Source organism: Oreochromis aureus, linkage group 14 (genome assembly GCF_013358895.1).
Source record: "Oreochromis aureus strain Israel breed Guangdong linkage group 14, ZZ_aureus, whole genome shotgun sequence".
NCBI classification, from domain to species: domain Eukaryota; kingdom Metazoa; phylum Chordata; class Actinopteri; order Cichliformes; family Cichlidae; genus Oreochromis; species Oreochromis aureus.
The window spans coordinates 15871462-15887884 of NC_052955.1; the positions used below are offsets into that span (position 1 = coordinate 15871462).

General features: G+C 38.3%; 1 protein-coding gene across 1 annotated transcript; it reads left to right on the forward strand.

The window, feature by feature from the left end:
- The first annotated feature begins 291 nt into the window (after positions 1-291).
- On the forward strand, positions 292-13005 carry LOC116323604 (probable G-protein coupled receptor 149). The gene is made up of 5 exons (XM_031743964.2): positions 292-1573; positions 3050-3230; positions 3390-3892; positions 9562-9705; positions 10724-13005. Exons 1-5 carry the CDS (start codon positions 587-589, stop codon positions 11234-11236), a joined length of 2328 nt encoding a protein of 775 aa, XP_031599824.1. The 5' UTR covers positions 292-586; the 3' UTR covers positions 11237-13005.
- The last annotated feature ends 3418 nt before the right edge of the window (positions 13006-16423 follow it).

Genomic DNA, 16423 nt, shown 5'->3' on the forward strand with positions numbered 1-16423 from the left:
AATCCGTGTAGATGGATTTCAAATGGAATTATTCAGTAAGTGATGGCTCCACCATTACACAGAAACACAAATCTGAATTGGCTAAAATAAATAAACAAATGCATGAATAAGACCTTCTACTTTTTATTATTTGCATTAAATTCTGTCAAAGGGCTTGTTCAGACTATTGGATTATTGATTATTGGAATGACTCGAGCCATGACACAAATAAAAATGCACCCTGATGAATAGAACCGGTCCTACACGGATATAGAACCGGTTGTAGTAGTATGCTGCGTTTGGCTCAACCCTCCAGTGACTGCCGTGAAAGTAACCACTGATGACGACAGCGCGTAAATCAGCAGCTGGAAACGAGAGGCACTCTGGCTGCGCGGTTTGAACGGTGGACACAGGTGCCTCCCGACACACTCTCACCAGCTCCACATCTAAGAGACTGGAAAGCGTCTGCACACGTTCTCAGTTGGATGGTGATTTTCTAAAAACATGAGCCGAATGCTCTGCTGTTCTCGCGTCGTTCCAGCGTGGTAAACTTTACAAGCTAATGAGTCAAATTTGAACACTTAAAAGTGCCAAAAGAGGCAGAACAATGAATTCACTGGAGATGTCTACGACGTATCAGAGCTCCCCGGCGCCTAACCAAAGCTACCTTCCAACTACCGCCACCTACGACACGCCAGACCCCTCCGGGATGGAGAGGCAAATCCGCCTGCTGCTTTTCGGTTTGTGCGTAACCATCGCTGCTGTAACGTTAGTTGGAGGTGTGTATTCGCTGCTGTCTGTCCTCCGGATGAGGAAAAAAACCTCCCTGTGTGTCATTGTGGCTTCCATGTCGGTGGACGACCTGCTCAGTTTGGTTCCACTCGCTTTATTCATGCTCCTTCAGTGGGAAGCAAATGGAGGTGAAGGGTCGGGCAGCCTGTGCACTTTATCTGGACTTCTGTACGTGTTCCAAGGTGTTTCGAGCAATATGAAGGCTTGCCTTATAGCAGCCTACACTTTTTATGTCACCAAGAGATTCGGAGTGCTTCAATCTGTGCGCCGGCCACTGAGAGTAATGTGGGCTATTGCCGGTGTGTGGGCGGTCAGCCTGGCCGTCAGTGTCCTACCTTTATGCGGATGGGGAAGCTTTACGCCGGCCTCTCTCGGGTGTTTCCCAGAGAGCGACAGTTTTTACATTTTGCTGCTCTTCTCTTTATATTTTCTGTGTTTTTGCGGCTTGTTATTTTTCTTTATTCCCCTCACTTACCAGCTGCTTTGCTCCAGGGAGCCCCAAAGGACTTTATTGTACCCCAGCTATCTGGAAATGGCAAGAGGATTGAGTGGGACCGCTCCTCTCTGTGATCTCCAGTCCTTTTCCCGGGATAGCCTGAATAAAAGTTTCGGGGCGTACAACGAACTGAGTCCAAGTTCGTGCGGGACAGAGCTCAGGGAGAAAGAGGACAGCAGTTTGTCCCCAGTATCTGCCAGTGATCAAAGGACAGCTACTGTCGGGGATACGCCTGTGGTGTTTGCACAAAAGCGCTTCTCTATGATCCTGGCGGTTGTCAGAGTTATTTTATGGATGCCAATGATGGTAAGAAGCCCCATAAAAGCACATGTCCTAGTAATTGGTGCCAAAAACAACACCATAATAACTTTTTAGCAAATGGCCTGCCGAGCCATTGATCTACTTGGCTTGGAACCTTTTAGTTGTATTACCTTGAAATGAAACCATTTATTATTCATTTAGTTGGAATGGTATTCAGCGCTCGGTTTGTAGAAAATCTATGAAACTCCAACCGAAATCTAACACGAAACCGCCTCATTATTTTAGAACAACCTCTGGCCAACAAAATAAAACCTCAATACCTAATCGTAAAGTAAAATCACTTTAACCCAAGGTCTCTGTTTGGCTTCATATAGCTACACAGATTGTTTTGGTGATTTAATCTGTGAGGTGAGCAGACCACTGAAAATAACCGTTCTATAGTATGTATGTGGCCAAGTGTGACGTCAACAGCCACCATCTGATCAAATCCACGAAAGTGGTTAACAGCCAATTAGAGATAGCTGGGTCTCTGTGTGGCACGCGGCTGAACAGTATCCCCTAATCAAATCACAGTTCTTGGCGGCGCATATGCTGTGAGCTATAAGGGTTAATAATGTGGAGGGGAAATAAAGTGGAGTCGTTTGATAGAAGTGTTTTGTTCTCTTTTTACTTCCTGTGTCACTAAAAATGAATGAAATTCCTCATTTTGTTTAAGACTCCATCAGAAATCCTTCACAGTGTGTCTGAGGGCACATTGTGAATGATGTCCTTAGTTGGCAGAGATTGAAATGTGGAATTTATTAATAAACTGGAATCTTTGAATTATGGTTTGCTGTCTGTCTTGTAAAACCTTGATATTTTTTAAAAGAAGTTTTTTTTTTATGCATTTTTTTTTCTATTTCACAAAATAACCTCCCTAAAAGGCATTGAGAACAATAGTTTGCAAGTTTTATGTAACACCTTTAGGGCACTATTCACTGGGTTTGCTTTGTGAAATACATCCACGCTTTGCAACACCAAGTGCCTCTGTTACAACAGTTGTTCTTGTTCAAATAGAAAAAAGAAAAGAAAGTGTAGGTGATAAATGCTGTGCAGCAGTGATGGACAAATAGAATTGGCATTCCAAACTTGCAACCCTTTCAGATGAATAAAAACAAATGATGATTAATATGAAAATGTCAAGATCTCACTAGTCAGAAATATAGTAATTTCACAAGTTTTGTTTCCATGGATTAGACTATTTTCATTGGTGTTGGTTTTGTTTTATTTTAGCTGTATTATCTGTAGTCATCTTTAAAATTGAGCACACGCAGGTGAAATGCTGAAGTGCCGCTGGCCCAAATAGCATTTTTAAACTGGAATACAGAACATAGGAAAATTAAAATCAAGAAAGCCCAGTATGTGTGAAAGGTCTGTGCAATTTATTTTCATTCATGTGTCTCCCTCCCACAACTTCCTCATGCATATTAAATCAGAGACTCCTCAATGACTTAATTTTTCTCCTTTTTTCCCCCCTCACAGACTTTGGTACTGGTGCGCCACGCAATCAATGCACGCAGCTCCTCCCTGGAGACTTTGAGCTTCTTTCTCACTCTGCTTGCGCCTGCGGTCACTCCGTTATTCATGCTTTCTGAGCGCTGGATCCACATGCCATGTGGCTGCTTCATTAACTGCAAGCGGGAACCAACACCAGAACCCTCAGGTAGATGATGGCACAGCACAAATTAACTAACTGTGCAAAACCAAATGTCTTTTTACACAGTAAAAGCAAAAACATGTGTTCCAGTGTGGTACAGGGGGAAAAGGTGATGATTTTGCAGGGTGAAGAAAATAATTTTTTTCTCACTTTTCTTTCTCACAGTGATGAAAAGAAGATTTAAGTTCAACCTTTCCTTCCAACAAGGCTACGGAGTGTACAAGTTGTCACATGCCACCATGTCACATAACAGTCCTCCCATTGAGAAGCCTGCTTATCACAGCCTTTTTAACTGTGACTTCCCTAATGCCCGTCATGATGCGCTTGAAAGTGGTGCACTCTGTAGGCTGGGGCCCAATTTTGATTTCAGCACCACATGCCCAGTGGACAGCTCCTCTCATGCAGATCTTCTATTGGAAGCAGTGGCTGGTGGAGGGGAGGCACTGGCTGATTGTGCTCCACTTCCCCATGAGAACCATGGGAATGATGAGAAATTCCACTGTGTCCCTTCGCTGGCTTCTCATCACCGGGAACAGGATCATAGTCTCACTGACACGTCATCAGTGTTTGAGGGGCCTGAGAGGAGGCTTTCACATGAGGAGTGTCGGAAAATCGAGCTGACAGACTGGGAATGGTGCAGGAGTAAATCCGAGAGAACACCCAGACAGGTACACCAGCATTCAGTGTAACCAGTTTATTTGTTGGCTCTTGAACCATTAAATGAATCATTTGTGTCTGTCACTCTGTGGTTTATGGCTGGCATTAGGCGATTTTTCCACACACTGCCACTCTATTGCTTTCATAAATTAATCAAAGAAACCTTGGCTTTACCATGCAACGTGCAGTAACATAGTGTTGTGGTGATCATTTAAGAGTAATTAGTGTTTCGTGACCATAAAACAGACACATTTTATAATCTCCCTTCGTGCATTTACATTTTGTTTGAAAGGAAATTAAATTTTTTTATTGTGGTCCACTTGTATAGAGACACAGGACGATAGACAATGGAATAGGGTGCAATATTTACACAGCCAGTCTTTAAGGAAGTGTTTAATGAGAAAGGCTTACATACTGTTGGTTTGGGGGGGGGTGGGGGTGGGGGTTTCCACATCTAAAAATATGCCTCTTTATAATCAAGCTGACAGCCTTGGAACTGTGTGTGAGATTTAGATAAAATGTTTAAAATCCTCTCTCCTCTCCTCTCCTCTCCTCTCCTCTCCTCGCATATTCTTATCTGTGCTGAGCTTTTATCACTTATAGAGCAATCGATCAAGTTACCGCACACCATTTTAGTAACCAATGCCAGCCTGTCTTTCAAAACCAAATATACATCCACAAACTTAAGATTTATTATGTCTAGTGAATTTCTTTTTTTTAAGTTGGAGGAATGTGCAGCTTTAAAATGCTGACAGTTTAAAGATCAGCATCAGTGAGATTCGTTGGATTTTAGCTCCCTTGTGTGTGTTTATGAACGATTTGTGCAGGTTAAATTTTGAGTTAAAGTTGAATTTAAAAAACAAACAAACGAAGAAACAAAATTATTTCCAATTCATTCTGTAGTTCGAGTTTAATCAAACACACACATTGATTCAGTATATACTGTGTAGTGGTGTTTCTATACCGGGACTCAAAGTTATCATTTATTCAGGTACTCAATATTTTACTCTATCCACTAGCAAAGTCAAAGAGCACTAAAGCTTGAGACAGTTTGCTAGAGACCACTATCCACTAATCCATTTTAATCCATTTCTTTCTTTGTTGTTGACATCCTGTGTTCTTATAATACCAGAAGCTTAATTCTCTTTGTGTTTTGCTAGAGCCAACTGAATTGTTAAACAAGGACAAAGCAGTAAAGGCCTAATGATTAATGTATCCTGGCATTGGAGATAACAGACACAGATGAGAGAGCCGCCTCACTTGTGAAACAGAGCAGCCACAGGCATTAACTTTGAAACCAAACTCTGACTTTTAGAACAATAACATTATCAGACTTGATATAGGCTCATTCAGTAAACTGTGGATGGAAACAGACATGGAAACATACAGGCATGTACACACATGAACACATGCTGTAGCTGTCTCTCCTTCTTTTTCCTTCTCTGCTCTACTTATAAGTTTGAAATGTTTCACTCTGAAAATCACCAGAGGGTGGAAAATCCATGGAGCATGCATCTACAGCTTGGTTTTGGCACTCACTTTGCATCATGTATAAGTCTAAGATGCTCACTGCTGGCGTGTGTGTTTGTGTGTGTATGTGTGTGTGTTTCCCTGCCCTACTTCTCAGTATACTAGTCTATATATATATGTCTCTCTAGGCCTTAATCATTGATTGGGGTCTTTAAATGTGGAATCACGATTACTGTGCAGTTTACAAACAAACATAAAAACACTGCCAAACAACAAAGAAAAATTTTCTGTATCCACCAATCATTACGTTCCTCAAACACATTTACAAAAGACATAAAGAAACACACACACAACGTGTTATTACTGTATAAATACAGAAAGCCAAACAACAGATGAAAGACAAGCCAAAATACTTTGTGATTTATAGTTCTCCCAAGCTGTGTTTTGTTCCGTGTTAGCAGACTAGATGTCATTACCCATCGTCTTTTCTCCTTACTGTCAGCCCATCTGGCCTTCAGGAGCCAGGGAAAGAGCTGGAATTAGAGCTTAAACACATCTTTACCCTCTCTGTGACATATCTGTTAGCAAGCACAGAGTCGGGGTGCACCTACAAGCCCTTTTCCCCAAGAGGAAATGGAGAACTAATGTGCATTAAGGTATGGAGGACTGAAACCAATTTACTCTATAGAAAAGATTGTCCAATGCAATGAAATATAGAGACTTAAAAAATATTGACTTTGAATAGGTATGAAATTGATACAACTTAAATAATAGATTACTGTATGTGTGTATGCTGGCACTTCAATAATGTATTAAAGGTGTGAAATAAGCAAATGTGACATGCTGACAACCTGATGCTTTGCTGTCCTAATGTTTATCCTTATTTAGTGTATTTGAATACCAAGGTTTTAATACCAACTAACCTTAAACACAAAGAACTACACAAGCTTATGGGAATGCTTTTAATTAGTAATTGAGAATAACTTACTTAGTGTTTACTTACTTATTATTTAACAGTTCAGTTCTTAAGCTATTACCTTCTGCATCGCTCTACAGTCCCAATAAATCAGGTTTTGTTTTTATTTTATTTTATTTTATTTTCAAATGACCTGTTTACAAACAAACAGGCAAGTTATATTGTTCTCTTACAATCTGGGGGTACTTCAGATAACTATAGGACACATGTGTTTACTTTGGAACAACAGTCTCAACAGTCATTCCTGTAGGAGGCACAAAACTCTGTTTACTGATGTTCATTTATGTTTCATTTACATGTGTAACCACAAGTTACACTGGCTGTATTCAAAATTACTTCTTCTTCCAATAATTTTTTTTAAATTTTAATAAAGATAAACATTACACAAAATAGCTTAATTAAACAATATATAACCTTTTAACAGCAAGTCTTGGTATTCATCTAAAAAGGGAATAAAATATAGTGAAACATCAAAAAATATCTCAGTATTAGTTAACTTCAAAACAGTATTTGTGCTCTTCAGTTGTCACCTGCTGTAAATTAAAAAGGAAAAGAAAATTAACTAGATCTAACTTGTTACAGTAAAAGTTATTTACTGTTCCTTTGAAATAAATATTAGTTTTATGCCGATTTTTGATCACAACCTGTGCCTGGACACGTTAGCACCCATGTACAGTGATTAAAAAATTTATTAGCTTTATTAGCCCAAAAAACAAGAAAACAGATATATTTTAGAAATCTTTCAAAAGCATGTTTGTAAACAAAAAATAACTGAATTCATTCGACATAATTCATGTGTTTATACCCAAATTTGAATCGGTACACTGGCTTTTTTTTCTTTTCTTTTTTTTCAAGAAAGTCAGGAATTCAGCAAATACAACATTCCACCCCTAATATTTTTTTTTTTCTGTTTAGGAGTGCAAGTAAGTAACTTTAATTTTTCATACTAATTAAAGTAATAATAATGTGTTTTACTATCATTTTCTCCCTTTGTACATCTAACAGTTTATTTCAAAGTTTATGGATAGGGATATTTTAGCACTAAAGGACTTGCACATCTTAGTGGATTAACCAGTACAGAAACATAAAACAAATAATTTGGTAATCACATTGGATGGTCGCTTAATACATTTAAGCACAGTAAAATGTGAATGTTATGATTATTTAGAACTGAATGCATCCTACAGCCTAAAATATGACCTTAAGGCTGCTCTTGCTAATTATCTTACATTAGCTTACTGTCAGCAAACCGGACATGCATACTTACTGGAGGCAGTTTCAACCTGTTATCCAATAGCTGAATCTTACTTGTTTGAGCTATGAATATATGGCTGCAAAGACAGTCAACCTCTTTCTGGAGTGGCTTTTATAACAGCAATGAGCCCACATGGCATCATAAATTTAATTGGTATATTTCAGTTGTATTTCACGGTATGGAAAGAGAGTGTCATGCTGTGTGTATAGACTGTCAATAAGTTACTGATTACATTTTTTTGTTATGTGACGCAGATGTCATCATTCCATCTTCTCTTAAATAATATCTGTATTTTGATTCAGTTTTATGCTCGCTCACTATTAGTGCAAGTGATTACACCATAACTCTGTTAGCAAATTAAAAAAAAAAGTTATCATCAATGCAAAGGTCAGCACCACGTTTAATGGCGATCCAGTAGTTTTGTTGCCATTTCCTTAATCACTGAGGTCGACATCAATTTGGCATAAAAATCAGAACAGACTTACTGTCGGCAATAGGGAAACAGTTCAAAAGATGTTAGAGTACACGGGCGCTATTAGTATTCATTTTAAAATATCATCAAATCTGCATTGGCAGAATTTGAAATTAGCTCCCTTAGTCCCTTAGCCCCCCTTTCCATTCCACCCTCCACCCACTAGAAAAGGATGGTTATATGCATGAAAATATTTGACAACATTCACACCCCACTTATGAAGGTGAAAGTCTTCTGTGTAGTCCCACCACTTCTTATTTTTTATGCAGACTTTTTTAAAACCTTATATTACTCATTCGATCTATTCTGCAAAGAGCTTCAGCTGACCAAAGTCCTCTAGCACAAGTTAGATTTTCGTTGGACAACACAAAAGAGGTGCAAAATGGTTGTTGTGGATTTTTTTTTTTTTTAAAGGCATTCCAAAAATAAAAGAAAAAATTAACTTTATTGAGATGGAAAAGGAAAAGCCAGGCGATCCTTTGGGGAGCATGTTAAAATAGTATTTTATATGTAAGATGAAGAAAGGCATGTGAAAATATCCAGAAAGAAATCCATCAGTGTGCTTCCCACATGATGTGCTCTGAACGTTATTTGATTTACGTGACAATGTGTTTTCAGCTCAGCTTTGCAGTCTTTGTCTCTCCCTCTGTGTCTCTCTCCATTCACAATGAGGCAAACATAATGACAGGGAACCAGGCAGATTTGGGGGAGATTGCCAAGAGACTGGCATCTGCTTTGTTTCTGTTGTGCATCATAGTCACTATCAGATTATTATATTTAACTAAATAATTTAGAAGCTTAATTAGACCTGCCACAGGTCTCCCTACTTCTGTGCCACATGATGCTCCTATTTTCCTCTGCCATCAGTATGCACAGTCTCAAACATATCTTCACAGAGGCTCACTTTGATCTACTCTCTGGCATCATAATCTCTACAAAAGCAGTGTAAATGTGTGACTGAAAAATATGAAATATGATTGAAAATGTGAAAATTAAACTAAAAATGTAGACTCATAATTAAAAGCAAGCTGATAAGCTGTTGGAGAAAATTTGCCTGATACTGTGCACTGAAACTTTGCTATTCAAATCTAATAACAACCAAATAGTATATCAGTCATTATTTTGTGTTTTTGTTTTTTTGTTTTTCACTGAAAGGTCTGTTGGCCTCTACATGCATGAAGTCTTGACATCTCATTTTAACAGCCGAGTGCTGTTGTTAGGGCTCTACATGCAAGCCTCATTAACTCTTGGATAGAAATGATTGGTCAGCACATTCATCTTACTGCACTTGACATCAGGCACATAATGTAACTTCAGTTACTTTAAACAACAGGAATGAGATGGAAAATGAGTTGTAGTCACAGTGAAGTATTAGTTGCTTTGGATTTATTGTCAAGAATATGATGAGCAGCCAAGGCGGAATTTAATAGCAGTTTGATTTTCAAATAAAGACAATGTGCTAAATTCTGACTAAATTTTTGTTCTTTTCTGTGTTTTTCCTGTGCAGCGATCATCAGGTGGTCTATCAATTCCCCTGTGCGCCTTTCAGGGAACTGTATCTTTACAAGCACCTACAGGGAAGACACTGTCTCTCTCCACCTACGAGGTCAGCAGTGATGGTCGAAAGATCTCCCCGAACAATGCCAAAAAGGTAATGGGCATCTCAGCACTCTCTTTGTTTAAACTCATGTTGCAAGACAGAATTTATTTCCTCCGTAGTATGGCATTGTGGGAAATGCTCTTTGCATTCGTACTGAGAATAAATACAAATATGAATCGCTTGCCCACTCCTTTGTTACAGGATATTACATGCTGTGATCAGCAATCTCTATAATTTGCTTAAATGTGTTTGTTTGTGTTTAAATTAAAAGAAAAGGGTAAATTATGATTTAGTTAGCTTTAAAAATGTTGTTAGGTACATTTTTAAGCTTTTAAATCATTTTCCAGTCTGTAAGTAAAGCTAGTCTGAAATTAAGCTAAGAGCTGCCTGGCTCTGGCATCATATTTAAGATTTAAGCAAGATAAATATTGTTTGTGGGATCAATTTTACTCTCTTATATAGTCATCAAGAGTGTCATAGTTTTAGCCATTTCTCTCACCATCAAAAACATTCTAGATTCTAGATAGTGACGCAAAAAGATTGCGTCACTACAACAGAAGAAAAGTCTGACTCGAGCTTCATCGGGAGAAAAAATAATAAAATAAAACAAAGTGAGAAAGTGAGGTGGCTCTGGAGAGGTCAGCGGGACAGGAGGGGGAGGTCACATTTCAGAATACCACATGGTGAGAAATGGAATCCATCAAAGTATTATTTCTCCTGTCATGTGCTCCTGATTACAACACAACTCACTTCTACAATCAGCCCTATAAGACCTTGAATCAGTGAAATACAGAAAAGGAAATTCCCAGTTATCAATAAATATAAAATATGTCCATATGCAGTATGTAACAAATAAAAAAAATAAAAAAAATAATTTTCATAGAATGACTAGCTTAAAAAAGTAGCTTTAAAATTTCTTCAGGGAGTTCCACTGGGAAAAGATTAATGGAATAGATTTTTAGAAATCAATTATAACATTGTGAAATATTTTTGTACGACATCAAATGAAATAACAGCTGTATTACAAACTGTGGTCCAAAACAAAACGTGAAATCTCTCTTCCCCTCAGGTGGAAGTTTATCGTTCGAAGTCAGTTGGCCATGAGCCCAGTGCAGACGAAACAGCATCCAGAGGCCAGGGTGGAGATGTGAACGCCAGCTGTGTAGGAATGGGGATGGAGATTGGAATGGAGATGGGGATTGGAGCTGGGGTTGGGGACACTAATGTCAAGATCCATCTTGAAGTTTTGGAAATTTGTGACAATGAAGAGGCAATGGACAGCGTCTCTATCATATCTAACATCAGTCAGTCCTCCACCCATGCCCGCTCGCCATCACTTCGTTACTCCCGAAGGGAGAATCGCTTTGTCTCCTGTGACCTGGGTGAGACTGCTTCTTACTCCCTGCTCATCCCCAGCAGTGGCACCACAGAAGCAGAGACCATAAATATCACTATACCTGACACTGTGGAGGCTCATCGGCAGAACAGCCGACGCCAGACACAGGAGAGCTCGGGGTATCATGAGGAGATACAGCTGCTCAATGAGGCCTATAGAAAGCAAGCTGGGGAGAGGGAAGAGTGACATACATACAGAATAATAATAAGGTGGCTCTCTGGAGGAGGTTGAAAAAGCACCTCAGACAGTAAAGGCTGTGAGACAAATTTCCTAATCATTCCACATTTACTTCTTTCTGATCACCACTCTAACAGAGTTGACAGGTGACCCAAATAGAGGCTTAGCTGAAGACTGTAATAGTCTGTTTGCCTACTCTTGTACTTCCTCTTTAGCTAATATCAGGGGAGCACATTTACTGCCTATATGTAGAGTACACAGAGATAGATTAGACTGTAAAATGATATATATTGTAAATCGAGTGGAACACAGACCTATATCAAATGGACAGTAGAAGAGAATCAGTATTTTAGCAGTGCATCTGCCAGTTTGTTATCATAGAAGAAGCAGGTAGAAGAAAAAAATCACAGATGTAAAGGAGGAAAAAGGGACCAAGGTGTGATCACGTGTCTGACATGAAACAGCTCCAGCAGACTACGTCACTGGTGACTCAGCTGTGAGGCGAGGGGTCACCTGACCCATGTGTCTGACTCATCTGAGCATGTGTTGTGCATTTTAGTATCTGTGCCCATAGAGATGAGGTTATATGTTTGAGAGCATTGATCTGTGATGTCAGTCAACAAAAATCTTCACATGCTTACCGTGAAAAAAATGTGTTTATTCTGCATATATTTCTTTGAATTGTTTCATTTTCATCCAGCTACAATGTCTAAAATGTCTATCTGCTATCTAATCTGGGGCTGGGAGGGTAGGGTGGATCCCCCATCACTGTTTAGGATGTAAAACAAGAAGAGGTGAAGCGAGCATTTTTTTTTTTTTTGTTGTTGCTTATGCAGAACAGTTTTCTGCCTTGCACATATTTAGTGCAATTTAAATGAGTGACTGTGCATATTTTACCACAGCAGGCAGCATATGAATGTACATTCCAGAACCACTTCGGGGGATCATCTGTCTGCCCGCTCGGTTTGCTTCCCATCCAATCGGTGAGCCACACGGACCTCTTACTTTCCATCTAATACATGCATAAATTCAGGACTGGAGTAAAATTTTCATAGATGGGATTGTGTAAATCAGTATTGTTTTGAAAGGGGTTAAGAATGTCTTTCTGAATCATATAAATCTTCATTCTCTCAGATGACATCATTATTTATATGCACATATACATGTATTTGTGTGTACAAAAAACAGTAGAACTGGTATTGAAGACTAATTTTAAAGTATATATGTATTTATGTTTGTTTTATGGTGGTGTCTTCTATATGTTAGCTGTTTGGTTTTTTGAACTTCAACACAACATTGGCACAGCGAGGACTTCATTTGCAAGCTTTTGAATTGTTCTTTAGGGAGTCCCAGCCATCAGCCTCAATGTCTCCCATCCTCCTGAAGACTGTTTTCATTAAAGATTCATACAAGAAAATTGCCTCCAACAGTACTGCGATGCATTCCTAGCTCAAGCGCTCCTAGGCAAAATGTGAGAGTAAATACTGTACAGGCATATGAATCGTGATGAATGTAACACTGTATTCAGTGTCAACCATTTCAACTGTTAATGGTGCCAAAGGTTTTTAGCTGAGCAGTGCTCCGTCTTTCCAGCTTAACAGCGTGCATGTGATTCCATTATGTGTTTGTTCTCATTGTTAAACTACAGCTCAGCTTCTGGTCCAGAATTTTCATAAATTCAGCAAGTAATTGTTATTTGTCTTGTTATTAAGAATTCTGAGTTGCACATCAGCTGCACCAGTGTTTGCATGTTTATTCATTCATGTCAACCATCTGGAGCTATTTGGTAACACACAGTTTGGATTCAAATTGAATTATTTACCACAAATTAAAAGGCAAATAAAGTGCAATAGTTAGCTACTTTGGAGAGTGACCTATATAATATGTAACATCATTGGTTGCTGTGCCCCTAGTGTAGGAATGTGACTAATCCACAACAGCTGTATGATGTCTTTATTCTGCTCAGTGTTCAAGACGGCAGAAAATCAGCATCAAAAACATATTTCCTTTATAAGCTATTTTATAGACAAAATTCAGAAATTGCTCATTATATATTATCTGTGTACAGCTAACAGTTATTTTGAAACCAAATGACAAGATAGTAGGAGAAAATTTAAGAGAACTGCATGAGGCTGCAAAAGCATAACGTAAAAAAACAAAACAAAACTGCAATATCAGAAACCTTGACCAGAAGCTATTCCTGATGTTTTCATCAGTTCTCTCTGATTCAAGGACTTTCACCTCCCACTCACAACCTCACTGATTATGCTGAAACAATAAGGTGCAGGTAAGCCTGCATCAAAATGCAGCATCAGTGGCACTGTGTGAGACCTCTAGTACAATATGTGCACCTCTAAAGAGCACAGCACGATTTCTGAAAATGTAAAAATCCAGAAGGAGATAAAATCACTATATTAAAACCTGAGGCTTTTTATTAGAGGTTTTTGAAATTCATCTGGTCAGGGATTGCTAGCCCCTAGGGTAACAAACATGGTGTATATATGAGCTGTACACCTGCAACAGTGCTGAAAGGTTCAGGGAATGGAGGCTTGGAGCATATGAAACAGTGCTTTCTTCTTTCATGTCATTTGCTTTCCACAATCCCTCTACTGCTCAAAAGGCTTTACTCCCAGTATGTTTTTTAATACCTTCCCCCAAGTTTGGCAGTATTTTTTTTCTGTATCATTTTCTCCCTGACATCCCTTCATTTTGAATCCCCCATCTGTTCTCTTTAGAGTACCCAGCAGAGATATTGATAGTACTCACAGAGTTCAAAATAATGACAAAGATAAAAGAATTGGCAGCTGAGGCAAAAACATGAGTCACTCCCAACTTAAAGTTTACCTGATCACTGTGGATTTAGTTTCTTTTTTTAATGCCCACAGACACAACCGAATATATTTCTGTCAAAGCTGAACAGGGAGCCTTTGTACAAGCAGGTCCAGTTAGGGATTTAATGAGATGTACTTGATGAAAATGAGGTTCTCAAATACAAACTGAAAATAAGATTTTACATAAATTAGTCTTTCACACCAAACTGATAATAAATCATTTCATCGTGACAAATCACTATTCTCTGCTCTGGGAAACTGTCTTCTTTCAAATGCATCTCCTTAATAACAAAATAGCTGAATGTGGAAGTACTGTGTAAGTATTCATTTCACTGATTATAAAAGGAAATCATGTCTTTGATGGTTCTGATGATCACAGTGGGCGTGAAAAGAAAAATTTAATTTAAAAGTGGCAGTGCATGATATTTCCTGACAGGAACAGAAAGATTAAGGGTGGGATCTACCCTGTCACCTCCCATGAACATCCTGCACAAATCTTTCACACCACTCTTTCTACTCTCTCATCTGTGAAATGTGCTTCATGGCACAGATAGGGTGTCTATTGCTTTTAACTTGCAGGGCAAAGACAGAGTAGAGAGAGGTAAACAATAAGGAAAAAGCACATATTTTCCCCATATGACATTGCTGCTAATTTGAAATAAGAGAATGCAGAGTATAATCCAATTAGATTTGGAGCATTCAGAAACAGAATCAGTGAATGGTGACTATGGAAATGTGAAAACAGCGTTTGTAACCGCTACAAAAGTCAGAAGTGAAGATAAAGCCAAAGCAATTAGTGACTGAGGAGAAATGGTTACTTAATAGGCATGTATCACTACTACTACTAATTGTTAATGTTTTATTTTTCATTTTTAATCTGACAAAAAATTATATTAAAAAACAAAGCTGAAGTGTAGCAGAGCCAGACCCTTTAAGGTGACAGTCAGCAGTCACGGTGAATCTTTTTCATTTGGCAGCAACCTTTAAGGTCCAGATAGCAGGTCATTCCCTAATGTTCCTTAAACTGCAGTGTACCAGTGTGAACCTGGTACAGCAATTACTTTGACAAGACAGACTGTCTTTGTCTGTGCACAGAGGCCCCAGAAGATATTTAGCAATTTAAATAGTCAACAAAAGGTTATTTCAGGGCCTGAACCCTCCTATTAAACTGGTGTTTAATGTATAGACAGATTTAGCAAGACTCTAAACAAATATTTTCTACTTTGGGTAATAAATAAGAGTAAGAGGGCATGAGCATTCTCCGGCAAATACAGAAAAGTACGTGGACAAGTTCAGGCTATCAAACTTTGCAACTTGCCCATCGTTAATGAGAAGGTTAATGTGCCAGGGCACTGAGTGAATTCAATTGATTTGCACTGGAACTACCTAAACAATAAACATGAAAATTGTAAAATGACATGTAAAGAAAACTCATGAAAACTTGTGGAAGCATAATTTGTTTCCAGAAAGGCCACTCAGATCATCAGGAAAAAAAATCTATCTTCTATCTTAAACAGTTGGATATATTACAAAGGATTCTTCAGATTTGCCTCTGTATAAGAACATGTGCAGTGAAGCCAACAGCAAAGACTCTCTTTATAGTTAATGGATATTAAATACCACAGAAATGAAAGTAAAAATTAATTAGACACTCTTCCTGAATTCTAAATCATGGAGGTGGGAATCTTAGAGTCTACAGTGCTTTAAGTGAACTTGTATTTAGTGATGAATTCAGTCTAACGTCATTTCCGAGAAATTTTGGAAGTAAAATTTTTGGCATTCTGCGCTTGCACAATACATCTTCAAGTGTACGAAAAAAGAGGCAGGTTTTTTATTTTATTCTAATTTGTCACATGACTCCAGAGGCTATGTTGAATCCCTCTTTTAGTGTGTTTCCTAAAATGTATTATGTCATTTTACAATCTAAAAAAGAATAAAATTATACTTTTATACTGTTTAAACATTATTCAGTGAGTAATTAACAGAAATGTTTTATGAATTCCCATCATTTCTTTCTTGTTTTTTTGTACCATCTGTTTACATTTGCTTGTTTATGTAAAAAAGGACACAAGGTAGTTTTCTTTTTAAATTTACAAATCACGCTAAATAAATGTCATAATTTGAGTTGTAATTGAGTTTTTACATAATATGCTTATCTATGTATGTGGTGGTAATTGAAAACAGTGTACACTTTATTGACAAAAGTACTTGCTTGTCTGCCTTCAAATACATATGAACCTGGGTGACATCCCGTTCAAGATGTTTGGGGTTTAATAGCCCACCCTTTGCAGCTATAACAGCTTTAACTCTTTTCAAAAGGCTTTCCACGAGGTGTGTTTGGGAATTTTTGACCATTCTTCCAGAA

Coding starts and splice junctions, on each gene's coding strand:
- LOC116323604 (XM_031743964.2), top strand. CDS start 587: ATGAATTCACTGGAGATGTCTACGACGTATCAGAGCTCCCCGGCGCCT. Junction 3,893..9,561: donor CCGAGAGAACACCCAGACAG/GTACACCAGCAT, acceptor TTTCCTGTGCAG/CGATCATCAGGTGGTCTATC. Junction 9,706..10,723: donor CCCCGAACAATGCCAAAAAG/GTAATGGGCATC, acceptor TCTTCCCCTCAG/GTGGAAGTTTATCGTTCGAA.